Source organism: Macaca thibetana, chromosome 5, assembly GCF_024542745.1.
Source record: "Macaca thibetana thibetana isolate TM-01 chromosome 5, ASM2454274v1, whole genome shotgun sequence".
Lineage (NCBI taxonomy): Eukaryota > Metazoa > Chordata > Mammalia > Primates > Cercopithecidae > Macaca > Macaca thibetana.
Genome location: NC_065582.1, coordinates 100,835,599 through 100,852,269, shown reverse-complemented (window position 1 = coordinate 100,852,269; position 16,671 = coordinate 100,835,599). Strand labels below are relative to the sequence as shown.

The 16,671-nt window shown below is 39.9% G+C and overlaps 1 protein-coding gene across 8 annotated transcripts in view; it reads right to left on the bottom strand.

Annotated features, from left to right (window-relative positions):
* Positions 1 to 339: 339 nt before the first annotated feature.
* ABCG2 (ATP binding cassette subfamily G member 2 (Junior blood group)) overlaps positions 340 to 16,671 on the bottom strand; it is a 140,334-nt gene continuing 124,002 nt past the window's right edge. For all 8 annotated transcript variants that reach the window (XM_050790462.1, XM_050790459.1, XM_050790458.1 and 5 more), the window contains 7 exons: positions 15,691 to 15,773; positions 9,738 to 9,827; positions 7,485 to 7,609; positions 5,619 to 5,773; positions 3,684 to 3,773; positions 2,740 to 2,822; positions 340 to 553 (listed from right to left, as the gene is read on the bottom strand). In XM_050790462.1, coding sequence (XP_050646419.1) covers positions 406 to 553; positions 2,740 to 2,822; positions 3,684 to 3,773; positions 5,619 to 5,773; positions 7,485 to 7,609; positions 9,738 to 9,827; positions 15,691 to 15,773 — 774 coding nt within the window. In that variant the 3' untranslated portion in view covers positions 340 to 405. The remainder of the gene's footprint in view (positions 554 to 2,739; positions 2,823 to 3,683; positions 3,774 to 5,618; positions 5,774 to 7,484; positions 7,610 to 9,737; positions 9,828 to 15,690; positions 15,774 to 16,671) is intronic.

The window sequence follows — 16,671 nt, the reverse complement described above, 5'->3', positions numbered from 1 at the left end:
TACATTTGTCATTTATGAAATAATGGCAAATCACAGCATCATAAAGTATTAAGACCGAAAGGCTACTAACCTACCTATTCATTTTAAAGATGAGGAAACAAATGCCAGAGACAGGAGTTTCCAGAATTCAATTCTCCTTTTTTAGGTTAATAAGTTAGACTAGATTTCTTCCCCATGGTTACTGTCTGAGGAGATGAACTAATATGCGATACATGATATCTTGGATTCTTTCATGTTTAATTCCATTTGTTGTGATTTCTAAAAATGTATCTCTTTAAAACAACTGCTATTGTGCAACAGTGTGACAGCAAGGGAACAGAAAACAACAAAAAAACTTGATTGAATACTTCAATCAAGGTGCTTCTTTCGTATGTGAGGATAAATCATACTGAATTAAGGGGAAATTTAAGAATATTTTTTAAGAAATAACAATTTCAGGTAGGCAATTGTGAGGAAAATAACAATCATACAAGCCAAGGCCACGTGATTCTTCCACAAGCCCCAGGGTGAGAGATCGATGCCCTGCTTTGTCAAATATTCTTCACCAGTACATCTGAAATTCAACAGAAAAAAGAATATAACTCATTCCTAGCATCTGTCAAATGTTACTCAGTATATCCACTGTTCCTTAAGGGAGCCTAAAAGTCAACCAAGCCTTTAATGATTATCCCTTCAGATGTCATAGCTAACAGTCATTGCGTGCTTAAAATTTTGCTAGACACTAACAAGCAACATGATCCTAACTTAGTTAATTCCTAAAACAATCCAATGTGATGGACATTGTACACACTTAAAAGATGAGGAGACTAAGGTTTAAGGAACTTGACCAGGTTTACAGAGTCATACTTTGAATCACTGACTTTTTAGCCTACTCAAATGTATTGGTTTCCAAATCTGTAATGCTGCTCTCTCCAAAGGGCAGAAACATTTATCAAGTAATAGTTCCCTTATCCCTGATAAAGAAAACATCTGCTTAAACAGATGACACCTATGACCCTTACTAAGATGATCAAAGCTCTTACAGTACTCTTTACCCTTGCAAACAGCCATAAAACACAACACAGGCTAAGAATTCCAAAACCAGGAAAAGAGGTGTGCATGGTTTTCCTGCCAAAGTCACGTTCTGTCAGCTCTTACACCAAGACAGTGATGAGCATCACAGATACTCAGGTACAAGACATTCCCAGCAGACTCAGCTATTAGGTTTAAGCCTTAAGTGGCAGCTAGAGTAGAGTAGGATGAACTCCTTGTCACAGGTTAGGAAAGCACCTGATACTAAAAATACCTTGGACAGCCACAGTTACTGCCTGATACCATTTTTGTGCAACTCTTTGGAATTCAGCAATTCCAAAAACATACATAGACTCTCTTTTACTATAAGAATAATTTCCTCTTGGCCTAGCGCAGTGACTCACACCTGTAAGCCCAGCACTTTGGGAGGCCGAGGCTGGCGGATCACGAGGTCAGGAGATTGAGACCATCCTTGCTAACACGGTGAAACCCCGTCTCTACTAAAAATACAAAAAATTAGCCGGGCGCGGTGGCGGGCGCCTGTAGTCCCAGCTACTCGGGAGGCTGAGGCAGGAGAATGGCATGAACCCCAGAGGCGGAGCTTACAGTGAGCGGAGATTGTGCCACTGTACTACAGTCTTGGCGACAGAGTGAGACTCCGTTTCAAAAAAAAAAAAAGGAATAGCTTCCTCCTTTGCCTTCTGAGGATGAAGCCTCATCTTCCCTTACATGAAGCCCATGGTGGCTCCTCCTTATCTGGTCCCACTTTTCCCATCCACTTCATCCTGGCCACCCTGATCAAGCCAAAAGAGAGGGACAGAATAAAGAAAACCTCTGTGTATAGAGGATTTCATGTGAATAACTGAAAAGAGTAATTTGTCCTGTTATTAAGAATTATTTATATTCTACTTGAACATTCAGGAGATTTAGGATCATATCAACATTCTCTTTTCTCTCATTAATTTATGTATCAAAATCAAACCATTAGCAATCATAGAAAAGGAAAGTGTTACTAAATTCTTAAAACAATATTATCTAGTGTTATTAGAATCTATTTTAACATTATGTGGAAATGTTTTTTTTCCTCAACTTACTCAAGTGTTTCTTGTTTTTTTAGAGGATAAATTGATTGATAGGGAATATTTCAAGTTAATTTAAAACAATACCATATGACTATGTGGCCTTTAATTTCATGATGTCTTCCAAATGCATGAGGCAGTGGAAGTGCCAGGATCTTGGCAGAGAAATGTTCACTTTCTTTGTGCTATTGCTGCCTATTTCATTCTTACTACTGTCCATGGGTTGGGCTCAGAAGTATCCGTGAGCTCATGGACCCATAGATTTCATAGAATCCATACAGTTCAGTGACCATAAGCCCTTGATAAAATATCAAAACCCCTCACTTCAATCTCAAATGCTCTGAAAACCAAGAATTCAAACCCACAATCAAAATATCAAAAGGATCTTTTAAAAGGCCCAAAACAAACAATAAGAAACAAACATAGGAAACATTGCTGCACGTTAAAGACAATTTTTACAGCAGCAGAATACTGAGGGGTTGTGTCGCATGTTCACGTGCATTCACGCACAACTCACTTTATGGATGAGAAAACGTAGGCTCGGAAAAGTTCAGTACCCCTGGAAGGACTCATACAGATCTAAGCCCAGTGGCCTTTCTACATCACACCATGGTAGTAACACACATTTTGACACTGAACACAAACTTACGTTGCATAGTTACAAGTACTGTTTACTGTTGCATTGAGTCCTGGGCAGAAGTTTTGTCCCAAAAATTCATTATGCTGCAAAGCCTATAACACAAGCGGGAGCAGGGCAAGGTAAACAGTTTTAAATTTCAAGAAGTTTCCAAAGAGTTATCACAATCATGCCCTCTGAGTTTAATCTTTATTGTTATTTCTGAAAACATATTCACAGTCTTTGTCTCACTAAACCAACTAATGTTATTTTCCCTGGCAATCAAGAAGCCTAGGGCTGGAATTTTGGCTTCCAATACAAAAGAAGTAAAGTATTTGGTCAAAGCGGGAGACCTCTGGCTATATTACACCGTAGCTCCTTCCTCCTTCTCTCCCGAATTTTGTAACTCCATAAACATTCTAATTAAAACGATACAGTGGTGCTCAATGAGTATTGTTAATTTACAGTGACAATCTTTTGTTCTTGTTTGTTTTCATTAGAACCAGTTGTAATTTCTGGAAGTTAGAAGCTTGGTTATACTATACTAAGACACAGACAGTTTACTTTGGAGTTAATGAGCTTGCAAAAGTCAATATGACTATGCTTATTATATGGTCTTTGTTCTTCTAATTTTCCTTTCATTATAAACATATGTATTCTAGTCTCCCATCTCTCATTTATTTCCTTATTGAACTGAAACACAACAATATGTTTTTCATCAATTAGTCAATCTTTCTCCTTTACTAGGAGGTATCTCCGCACTCACAGCCCTTTAAAGGATGACTGAGGAAAATAGCAAATGACTCCCCGGCCATGTGTTAACCAAGGCTAACAGGAAATTCTCATTCCTTGCTCCTAAAAGGTTTCTGGATGGGAGACTTTCACAGCTCATGGTCAGGGCAATGAGAATAGGAAGCTCGATTTCCATTGTTCCTAGCTTGGGAACGCAGTCACAACGACGGACAAGGAAGACCTACCGTAAATCCATATCGTGGAATGCTGAAGTACTGAAGCCATGACAGCCAAGATGCAATGGTTGTGAGATTGACCAACAGACCCGAAAAAATCTACAAAAAGCAAATACTAAGAGTCAGGACTGCTTGAGTAATTTCATGCAGAATTCTAGAGAATACCCTCTTCAAGTCCCTACCACTTTGTAAGTATTTCTTTTAAAACCAACTCTTTCTTGAAGTTCTTTCCACTTACTCTAGACACTCACTAAACTCTTCTCCTCTGCATGTGCACATCTCTATATAGCTGAAGTCATTTATGGTTTTAAAGGAAGAACAAAATATCTAATACATATTAAATATTCCATTTAATCGGAAGATCCTCAATTGTCAAGACTATGTACTCAACTTTATTTGTAACTGCACGCAATGGAAGGTCAAGAAGCACTGACTATTATAACGACACAACCACTATGTGTGCTCACCAATACACCTGGCATTGGAAGAACCTATACCAGATCAACCCTGAGCATCACACGCCCACCACACTTCACATAAGATTTGTTATTTACAAAGGTTTGCAGTCTATATCCCTATGACTTTAGCAAGGATATGAGGTTCTGAATGCAGGCTTAACATAACCCAAAGTCTAGAACTGATACAGAGTATAATGTGGCGAGAGGCTGAGTATAAACAGGATTAGTGCTATCATTTAAAGCTGCCAAAAAGCAGTAGCACAATGGAGATGCCGGGAAGACCTGCTGAAGATTGACAAGAGAACTAATTGCCACCACAAGCATACCGGTATATGCATAACAATGATGATGCTGCTGGTATGACTATATATATTCAGACTTGACCTGACCCTGTGCTTAGCATATAACGCAGCCATCTCTGAGTAAAATACAGTTTTATGACTAGTTTTTAATGTTCTGTGTAGAAATCCTTAAATAACAATAAATCAACCAAAACATTTGTATTTGCTGGATGACAGTATGGGAAATATAAACAAGCCTTATCACTTCCTCATTAATGTTTGCATTGGTAGTTTTCAAGTCCAGAAACGGAAGAATTAAACTCTGGCAAGAGTTTGTGCTAATTATTTTTATTTAAAGACATCTACTCCTACTCTAGCAGACAGGACATGTTCCTGTCAAGTATGATGTTGAAGGGGAAAAAATGTAACTCGTTTCGTTCAACTGTTGATTCCTCTAAGTGCAAAATTTAGGGGCATGTAAGATTAGAATTAAGTAACCATTAAAAAAAAAAAGATAAGCAGAAACATATTGAATGTCAGGAACAAAACCCAGAAAAGAGGTACTTAGTAGTGTGTGAACGCTCCAATTTTCCAATAGTTTTAAAACACTCTTTTTCAAAATACAAGAGGGAGCCAAAATAGACCGCTCACACCATACTCTGTTCTGCTTCTTATGAGGCTTAACGTGTGTCTTGGAAAACAGTATTACAAATCCAACCAAACCATCTCTGCTGGTGGGTAAACAAGCTAGCAGTTCGATGCTGTATGTGGGAACATTTAAAACAGAAATTAAAAATGCAAAAAAAAAAAAAATAAGCTAGCAGTTCTCTAACACCAGCATGAAAGTCAGGCAAATAATCCGTCATTCTCAACAGAATCTGCCGATCAAACGTTTTCTGGTTTTTGAAATTCCAATTTATTAAGGTTTCATAATATGTCACCGAGAAACACTTTTTAAAAGCTCATTAGTAACAATATTAACTAAAATTATTGGAACTACATTAGAACATAGCAAAAAAGGTTGGATAAGGGCAAAGAGGAAAGTTAGTACATTCTCTAACATAATCTATTTCAGTAGATGGCCTTGAAGCAGAGAGTCCCATTTACAGAATCCTCAAAACAGGTTTCACATGACAAGTGAATGTGCAGGAAGAAATGAAGGAAAAAAACAATTCCTTCTCAGAGGAAACACAGTTCAGACTCACCATCATAAACACAAAACAGATGGTCATGAGAAGTGTTGCTACGGAAACCACACTCTGACCTGCTGCTATGGCCAGTGCCATGGAACTGGCCGAATAAGCCACCATCATAAGGGTAAACATCATAATGAAGAAGGCGTCTGCCGTTGGCTTCAATCCTTAGTCAGAAAGAGAAGAAGTAGTTAACCCAACTGCCTAGGTCACCATATGTTTGGGATTGCTTATTGTGCAAATTTAACACTAATATTTTGAGAAACTAGTAATCAGAATGAAAAAAAGTCATCCACTCTCCAACCACCCTGGGTCTCCAGTGTTGTTTCCGTCCATGTAAGTGCATGAAGTTCTCACAGAACTGCATAAGCACTGGTCCTTATAACACTTATGTGCCATTATGTATAATTATGAACAATTTCTGAGTTCCTGAAGTACAACCAGCCAAAATTCAACTGCCTTCTCTTTTCACAGGAAACTCATCAATAGCACATTCATTTGCCCATACGTCCCCACATTACTCATTGTGTGCTGTAACTGTGTGAGTGAAGGGACTGGGACGATCGGGATGGCATGACCTCACAATGGTTGTAGTGTCTGGGGGAGGAGTAGGGGGCCTCCATAACCCAAGCCTCCCTAGACAGATTACCACATCACTCTGGATTGAAATGGGACTAAATTAAGTTTCATAAACTGCTTTCTAAACTGTAGTGAGCTAATCCTGTAGGTCATACAATCTGAAGATTTGAAACAGCCACAAGAACACCAATCAGGAGTCTGGAGATCTAGATCCTAACCCTGATTGTTTAGGACACACCTATTATTTGTCAAAAGAAAGGTTTAAGCTCAATCAGTAGTTCTTATCTTGTAGTGTCAAAATAGATATTTCTGGGGGTTGTGTGTGTGTGTGTGTGCATGTATCAGTGAAATATATGGAAATCAGATGCAAGGAGCCTGGAGTGAAGCCTGAGCATAATGCACAAATGAATCTCCACATCTATCAAACAAGTATTTTTTTTTAATTAACAAGTCCCAAAAGTCACTGTCTTTCTCTCATTAAAGAAGCAGGGATGGAGAATATATATTAAATAAATACATATATATATTTAATCATTCCATATATCTCTAAGAGATTAAATATATTTAATCATTCTATATATCTCTAAGAGAGTGTGTGTGTGTGTGTGTGTGTATATATATAGAGAGAGAGAGACAGAGAGAGAGAGAGAAAGAGAGAGAGAGAAAAAAAACATAGATAGGCTATAAATATCCCAGCTTCTCCAGCATAGTCTCAAAGTTTTATAAATTCTTTCCATGTTTGTGTATAACACAAGCATCTCTCAGTAAAGTATAGTTTTATAAGTGGTTTTACAAGTTCAGGCTGGGCACGTCAGCTCATTCCTGTAATGCCAGCACTTTGGGAGGTTGAGGTAGGAGGACTACTTGAGGCCAGGAGTGTAAGACCAGCCTGGGCAACACAGTGAGACCCTATCTTTACCAAAAACTCCATCTTTATGTGTGCCTGTAGTCCTAGCTACTCAGAGGCTGAGGTAGGAGGATCACTGGAGCCCAGGAGGTTGAGGCTGCTGTGAGATATGATCACCACCGCACTCCAGCCTGGGTGACAGAGCAAGACCCTGTCTCAAAAAAACAAAACAAAGCAAACAAACAAAAAAGTTCAGTTGGGAAACAGTCTCGACAAAAATAGTTGACAGTGAACAACTATTTCAGAGAGCGCAAAATGGACAAGCGTTTCCTTTTCTCATGGTTTGGTTTATATAAAGTTTTGAGAACCAAAAACATGCTTGCGAGGCACAACTGATTTCACCCATAGGCAAGACTAAAGACATGTCCTTTTTTGTTTTGTTACTTACTTACCTAACATGAAGTACACTATACAGGTAAATATAATACTTGGTAACATCCTCATGGGTAATAAATCAGATAACAGTTTTCCAAAAAAATAAGATGACACTCTGTAGTATCCGCTGATGTATTCATGTCTACAGAACAAAAATACATATCATACATCCCAGATTAGTTTAAGAAGCCACAGAGCAGGCTAGACTGCCTATTATAGACCTGTGCTGACAGCAGGGGTGAAACAAGCCAGTTTCCCACATCATCAGAGCTAGACCCACTATGCATGCCCATGAACACCTTGGGTGCCAGCCTGCCTGGGACAGCATCCCATGAAGCTCTGTGCACAGCCCCTCTTCTCATGACACAATTCCCTCCTATTGCTCTTTCTAGCTCCTGAACACTCAGTCCAGGGGAACAGATTCCACATATCCTCCCTCTCTTCAAAGAATGCTTTTCCTTCTTCAGTGCTGGCTTTCCTTGAAGAACAGCACTTCAGTAGCTGATTTTGGTAGGAATAGAAGCTTTTCTTTTTCCCTATTTCTGGTTAGGAAGGTGGCCTGTTATTCTCCAAGTCCCCCAGTGCAGCTTCAGATCACTAAGCTCTTCTTACCTCTTCTACTCTCAAGTTAAAAAAAGAAAAAGACCTTCCTTCTCTCTTTTTTTTTTTTTTTTTTTTTTTTTTGAGATGGAGTCTTGCTCTTTTGCCCAGGCTGGAGTGCAGTGGTGCAATCTCGGCTCACTGCAACCTCCGCCTTCTGGGTTCAAGCAATTCTCCTGCCTCAGCCTCCTGAGTAGCTGGGATTACAGGAGCAAGCCACTATGTCTGGCTAAATTTTTGTATTTTTTTAGTGGAGACGGGGTTTCACCAAGTTGGCCAGGCTGGTCTCAAACTCTGACCTTGTGATCCGCCCGCCTCAGCCTCCCAAAGCGCTGGGATTACAGGCGTGAAGCACCGTGCCCACCCGAAAAAGACTTTCTTTCAATGATCATGTCTTCCAGCCATACATCCCTGTCAACTATCAAATTGTAATCTTTCCTCTTCCTGACATCTTTCTCCCACAATTCCAAACTCTTCCACCTCCTTCATGCTTTCCCTTTCTAATAATTCTTACATGTGACATGTACATTTGGGCAAATGTGATCCATCCTTGAAAAATACCCAGCCTGGGAAACATAGTGAGACTTTGTCTCTACAAAAAATTAAAAAAAAAAAAAAAAAAAAAAAAAAAAATAGCCAGGAGGCCCAGTGCAGTGGCTCACACCTGTAATCCCAGTGCTTTCGGAGGCCAAGGCAGGTGGATCACCGGAGGTCAGGAGTTTGAAACCAGCCTGGCCAACATGGCAAAACCCCGTCCCTACTAAAAATACAAAAAAATTAGCTGGATGTGGTGGCGGGTGTCTGTAATCCCAGGTACTTGGGAGGCTGAGGCAGGAGAATTGCTTGAACCTGGGAGGCGGAGGTTGCAGTGAGCCAAGATCGCACCATTGCACTCCAGCCTAGGAGACAGAGCAAAACTCAATCTCAAAAAAAAAAAAAAAAAAAAAAAAAAAAAATTGCTAGGCATGCCAGTTATTCAGGAGGCTGAGGTGGGAAGACTGCATAAGCCCCGCAGGCCAACACAGCAATGAGCCATGATCATGTCTCTGGACTCCAGCCTGGGCGACAAAGCAAGACCCTGTTTCAAAAAACAAAAAAAAAAGGGGGGGGGAATAATACAAGAAATTAAACCAGTCTGCTCTTTACTGTAAGAATGCCTTCTAATGGCTCATGCCACTTCCCTGGTCCCCTGAGGGCTAAGCATGGTCACATTCTTTGTTAACTTAATCTCCCCACTTCCAAGTTGCTGCTTAATCTCTACCAAGCCCCTCAAACTTTTCTTGTGAAGGTCATCAGTATTTACTAAAAACAAAAGATACTTTTCAGTCCCTTTATTGCTTGCTTTCTCCAACATTTGGATTTTCTGACCGTACTCAAATCTAGAAAAACTCTTTTCTCTGGATATCAGTTCCCAAAGGCTCAGGATTTTCTTCCCTATCCCTGGCTGCTTTTTCTAAATTAATATTGGTAATCCCTATACATATTTTCAAAACATCATGTTGCACATGATCAATATACACAATTTTTACTCATCAATTTAAAAATAAATTTTAAAAAAATACTGGTAATCCTCAGGATCCCATCCTTGGCCCCCAACTCCAGATGTGATCAGTCTAACCAACAGCCCCTGCGGCTGGACAGCCCTGTTCCCAGAACAAAGACCTACTCACATGAAGAGCTTCTTCTCTACCACAAAGAGTTCCACGGCCGACACGCTGCTGAAACACTGGTTGGTCGTCAGAAAGAAGAGAACCCCGGCTCTGCCATGAAAAGGGGAACCAAAGCACCACAGTCAACTCAGCATTCTTAGATAGATTTTCTACCCACAAAACTCTTTCATAAATGACAGTGTATAAAGTTAGGCAGGAAAAAAGGGAAACTGTTCTGGTTAAAACAGGGAAGCGTGAACCCCATCAAGCCTCTCCCCATCTCTTACGTCTCCACAGTGGTACCCATGGGACTACATATTATAGCTCATTTTGAAATTCACAGTCTTGGATTGTTGTGGACTGAATTGCATCTCCCCCCATCAAAATTCATATGTTGAAGCCCCAACCCCCAATGTGATGGTATTTGAAGATGGGTCCTTTGGAAAGTAATTAGGTTCAGATGAGGTTCCAGGATAGGGAGGTGGGGAGAGTGTAATGGGAACAGCGTCCTAATAGGAAGAGACACCAGCTGCTCTGCCACACAAGGAACAGCAAGAAGGCAGGTCTGCAAGCCAGGAAGCGGGCCCTCACCAGAACCCAGCAATGCTGGCATCCTGATCTCAGACTTTCAGACTAGAACTGAGAGAAAATACCTTTCTATTGTTTAAGCCACTTGCTTTACGGTATTTTGGTATGGCAACCAGGCCAACACATAATTTTAACTAACAAAAATGCCAAGTACCATTCCTAATGTACAAACAGAAAAGTGGTAAGCTAAATAAAGTCTGCAAAGATTAAGATATTCAATTAGTCACTTTGATTTTAAAGTTGAACAAAGAATGTAAGTCATGTGGAAGCAAAATGAAAGACAGTGAAGGGAACCCTCAATCAACCCCTTATTATACGCATAATCTACATGCACCACACCACCATCAGCAGGGCCGTGACATTATCCTTGACATGCTAAGACAGCCAGCAGTCTATGAGGTTTCCAGAGTGCTCAGAGGAAACCAAGTGGCACTTACTGATAAAGAAAAATCTAATTTGTGTGTTGTAATAAAAAGGAACACTATTAGTGCTTGTTTCTCAGTGAAGTAATTGAGATTTAAAAAGGAAAATGTTGGCCGGGTGTGGTGGCTCATGCCTGTAATCCCAGCACTTTGGGAGGCTGAGGCAGGAGGATCACGAGGTCATGAGTTCAAGACCAGCCTAACCAACATGGTGAAACCCTGTCTCTACTAAAAATACAAAAATTAGCCAGGCGTGGTGGCGGGTGCCTGTAGTCCCAGCTACTCAGGAGGCTGAGGCAGGAGAATCACTTGAACCTGGGACGTGGAGGTTGCAGTGAGCTGAGATTGCACCACTGCACTCCAGCCTGGGCAACAAAGCGAGACACTGTCTCAAAAAAATAAATAAATAAATAAAAAGGAAAATGCTAAGTTAATCTACACTTTGATACAAATATGAATTTTATGAAGGCATGCCAACATCCCTGAAACACCATAACAAAACGATATAATTGACAGTGAAGGTGTGAGATGAAACTGAAAAAGAGGTAAGTGACACATCATTTAAATGGCGTAAAAGGAAGAGAACATTTTTAAAACTGCAAACCCAAGTGAATAACACAATTACACTGAAAGAAAAAAAAAAGAGTCCATAGATACCTAAAGAACAAAGATCTAAGGGAACAGGCTAGGGTCTTTTTTGTTTTATTTTATTTTTAGAGACAGAGTTGCCCTCAGTCACCCAGGCTAGAGTATAGTGGCATGATCATAAACTCACTGCAACTGAGTTGAACTCCTGGCCTCAAGCAATCCTCCCACCTTGGCCTCCCAAAGCACTGCAGTTACAAGCGTAAGCCATGGTGCCCAGACAGAACAGTTTTAAAAGTATTTACATATAATTAAAATGAATGAAAAATAGCCAGGCCTGGTAGACATGCAGTAATCTCACTTTCTGCACACAAATAAACCTAATATCAAGTAAAAAGCTAATTTCAGAACATGGAACATAGCAAAGATTCAATTCAATTTGTTGTCTTGTATCTATCAGTACAGTAATGTTCATAATGATTCTGAAAAAGCAGACAATGGAAACATTCCTTCAAAATCCTAAGAAAATTTATTTTAAACACAGCTTTTTCTTATTAAGGAAGAAAATTCATTCTAATTCTTTCAAGGTAGTAATCCATATCTGTTATATCTACTTATTGGTCTGAATATTTTTTATTTTGATTTTTAAATTATAAATTGGCATATTATGGTTGTATATATTTGTGGGGTACCAAGTGATATGATTCATGAATCGTAAGTGTGAAATAATTAAATCAAGCTAATTATCACATCCATTGCCTCAAACATTTATTTTTTGTGGTAAAAGTATCTTAAAATTTAGCTATTCTGAAATTTATGTTATTATTGACTGTGTTCACCACATTGTGCAATGTATCTCCAAAGAAAAATCCTTATTCCTCCTGTGTAACTGAGGTCTTGCACCTTTTGACCATCATCTCTCCATTCCCCACACCCCTCCAGCCTCTAGTAACCACCATTCTACTGTCTCTGAAAGGTTCCATTGTTTCAGATTCCATGTTAAATGAGATTATGTGACATTTCTGTGCTTAGCTTTCTGTGTCTGGCTAATTTCACTTGGCTTAATATTCTCCAGTTCCATCCATGTTATTGCAAATGACAAAATTTCTTTTGTTTTCCCTTGTGTATATATACCACATTTTCTTTATCACATCAGACCCTTAGGCTGATTCCGTATCTTGGCTATTGTGAACAATGCTGTAATAAATATGAGGGTGCAGAAATTTCTTCGACAAACTGCTTTCACATCTTTGGGGTAAATATCTAGAAGTGAGATGACTGGATCCAAATACTATTTTTAAAGTATATCTTTTCCCTTAATATACACTGATTTGTTTAGCTATCACCACAACTCTGTAAAGCAGTTATTCCAGAGGTAGCTATTAATGCAAAGATGCTCATACTCTACCTATGATTAAAACCCAGTTTCTCAGTCACACAGGTTAGAGAAAGAGCAGAGAGTGCTTTCCTCTCTCAGAGAATTCATCCCCAAAGAAGAGAACTAAACCACTGGCCTCCAAGCAGTTTTAAATTATGAAGTACTAATATTCACCCCTGAACAAAACTTTGAGAACCTGTTTCCAGAGATGATGCTGAAACATTTTTTCCTAATCAATAAATCATTAATCATCCCAGGAGGGATTAAATCATACACACAGGCCACTTTAATGTAGTCCAAATGCTTATTTAAAAAACGATAGTGGGGTCAATGGGAGGCCGTGGGAGGAAGAACATCAGGAAAAATAGCTAATGCATACTGGGCTTAACACCAAGGTGATGGATTGATAGGTATAGCAAACCACCATGGCACACATTTAGCTATGTAACAAACCTGCACATCCTGCACATGTACCCTAGAGCTTTGGAAAAAAAAATGATAGCAAGCTTAAGTCAAAAATACAAATTATGAGCCCAGGAGTTCAAAGCTGCAGTGAGCTATGACTGCACTACTGCACACCAGCCTGGGCAATATTGTGAGATTCTGTTTCAAAAACAAACAAATTACAATAAGATGAATGCCTTATTTCTCCAGAAAACATCTGAAGAAACACCTGAAGTTTTTCTTTATTTCTCTGGATTTTTCTACCAAGAGCTTTAATGGCCAGATTTTCAGTCCTCTTTAAAGTTCCAGTTGAGGACCAGGTTACTCCATGTACTCCATGTCCTTTCCAAATGCTTCCTCCTGCACAATATAAAAGGCCCACAGCCTTTAGATCCTGTGATATATTCTGTGCTGGGTTAAGAAATGGCATCGACATGGGACACAAACCGTCAACTACTAGCAAGTCTGGAAATAATCCAGATACCTCAGGCCTCAGAAAAAGGAAAAGCATGAACAGTGACATCACTCTGGTAAACTGCTGTTTAATAATAGTCTCGTTGTAGAGTGACACTATCTGATTCCGTACAAAATAATTTATTTTACTTGAGTGATGAATCAACTTTTATGCTTATTCTTTAAAAAACAATCAGCCTTTTCCAGACATCAAAATAGTAAAATGGGGATGCTACCATCCACCTCCTCTAAATCACGTGGTGGTAACCTGAGACTATGGACAGCAAGCACTACGGAGCACAGTATCTGCCACAAGTGTTCTCCATACATGAAATAACCAGAACTCTGAGGGCTGTGAAATTCCTGAGTGCTTACGTTCAGAACGCAACATATCAATAAAAAGTCTCCTCATAAAATGAGGTTTTAAAGAGCCCATTGTGACTGAAACTAGGTAAGGATCACAACACTAACAAAAGTGCTAACCATGTAACAGGAAAAGCTGAGTCCCACCCCCACCATACCCCTAAGTCAAACACATACATTAAAAAAGTGACAGATATTAGTCCACAGGCAACAAAAGAAGAAACAGATCAACTGGACTACATCAAAATTAAAAATGTTTATGCATCGAAGGACACTGTCAACACTGAAAAGACAACCCAGGGAGTGGGGAAAAATATCTGCAAATCATGTATCTGATAAGGGATTAGTATCTCCTCAAAACTATAAAGCACTCCTACAACTCGACAACAAAAAAACAAACAATTCCATTTTAAAATGGGCAAAGGACTTGAATAGACATTTCTCCGAAGATCCAGTGGGTCTCTACTGTTTAAAAGGGAGAAAAAGAAAAGTGTTGGTAAGGACATGGAGAGACTGGAACTCTTGTGCACTGCTGGTAAGAATGTAAAATGGTACGGCCACTGTGGAAGACAGTACAGTAGTTCCTCAGAAAAATTAACAGAATGATTATATGACCCAGAAATTCTAATTCTGGGTATATATCTGAATAACTGAAAGCAGGAACTAAAATAGTTTTTGGGGGGGGGGTTGTTTGTTTTTTTAAGAGACAGGGTCGAACTCTGTCACCCCAGGCTGGACTGCAGTGGTGCAATCATAGCTCATGGCTCACTGCAGCCTAGAACTCCTGGGCTCAAGCAATCCTTCCACCTCAGTCTCCCAAGTAGCTGGGACTACAGACACATGCCACCACACCTGGCTGAAAGAGATCTCTGTGCGCCTAGGGAGCACTGTTTACAACAGCCAAAAGGTGAAAGCAACCCAAGTTTCCATCAATAGATGAATGGAAAAACAAAATGTGGTATGCACATACAATGGAATATTATTCAACCTTACAAAGGAAAGAAATCTGACACATGCCACATGAATGAGCCATAAAGACAACATGCTAAAGGAAATAAGCCAGTTACCAATGAACATCCACTGTATGATTCCACTTATGTGAGGGTCTTAGAGTAGTCAGGTTCAGAGACAGAAAGTAGAATGATGACTGCCAGGGGTTAGGAGAGGCAGATGTGAGATGGGAAGTTATTGCTTAATGGGTACAGATACTCCATTTGAGAAGATGAAAAGAATTCTAGAGCTCGATGGTGGTGATAGTTGCACAACAATGTAAATGTACTCAATGCCACTGAATGGTATATTTAAAAATAATTGGGCCAGGTGGAGTGGCTCGTGCCTGTAATTCCAGCACTTTGGGAGCTCAAGGTGGGCGGACCCACCTGAGGTCAGGAGTTCAAAGCCAGCCTGGCCAACATGGTGCGACCCCGTCTCTACTAAAAATACAAAAATTAGCTGGGCATGGTGGTGGGTGCCTGTAGTCCCAGCTACGCGGGAGGCTGAGGCAGGAGAATTGCTTGAACCCGGTGGGTGGAGATTGCAGTGGGCTGAGATTGCGCCAGTGCACTCCAGCCTGGGCAACAGAGCATGACTCTGTCTCAAAAATAAACTGACTCATCCTACCCTCAATAAAAGAATGACATTTACACTATACTTGTCTTAAACTCAAATTCTTAATGGATTTTCGTAAGATTGAAAAAAGTAACAGCACTTTCTTAAAATCAAGATCCAAACATTTACTTACCTGTTCTGGATTCCAGTAGAATCATTGTTTAGCCCAAAGTAAATGGCACCTATAACCAGTCCCAGTATGACTGTGACAATGATCTTTTCAAAAAGAAAAATGCAAAAAAAAAAAAGGAAAGTTTCAATTAGAGATAAAAACTTACACACACAATTTATTAGTATAATATATATGGTTACATAATCAGATCTCGCCATTAAGATAAACACTCAATGACTTGACCAATGTCCCTGGGAGAAAATAAAACAGCATATGTTATTTAGACTGCTTCCTAAGTTAAAAATTAAGTTATCTGTGGTTTGGGGAGACTGGTAGGACACAAAGCACACTACTGGAAGAGCTGGGCTTCCTCCCATTGTACCACCCGGCAGTCAGTTCAGGGTCTGCTTCAGGTTACTGAGCTTGTGAATACCACACAGGGTAGCAGAGCAATGCAAGACTCAGCAAAGCAAAGTCCAGGTGCCTAAGAGTTTTGACCCTGAACTGAACTCTCAACCTTTGTGCCAACGAACATGAGTCATTTTATATTTCAAGAGGTTAAAGTGAAAACAGGATATCTTTATTCTTAACATTAAAAATAAATAAAAATTTTGAAGCACACATTAAAAAAATTCTAACAATGGAATTTTGCACAGTGAGGAAAGAGGGGTGAGATGGAGCCCGCCTATCCAACCTCTAGGGAGTCCACGCCTGCACTGGAAAAGTGCATTGTCACTGTCACCAAAGCATTCGGCCAGCTTTCTCTGTACACACTCTGCATGCTTCCACTACCCATCTCCTGTCACTGCTTCCTCATCGCTTCAGCCAGTGAGGCCTATAGCCAATGCTGCAGACCTAAGCTGCCAATTCTTTGCCGTTCTCACCATTCTTCACCACTCAGTAGATTTCTATAGCTCCTAAGGAGATTGGACAAACATCACTCTTGTTTCTAGGACAAAGCATCTCTTAAGGACACTTCAATAAGCAAAGGGTTAAGGGTTA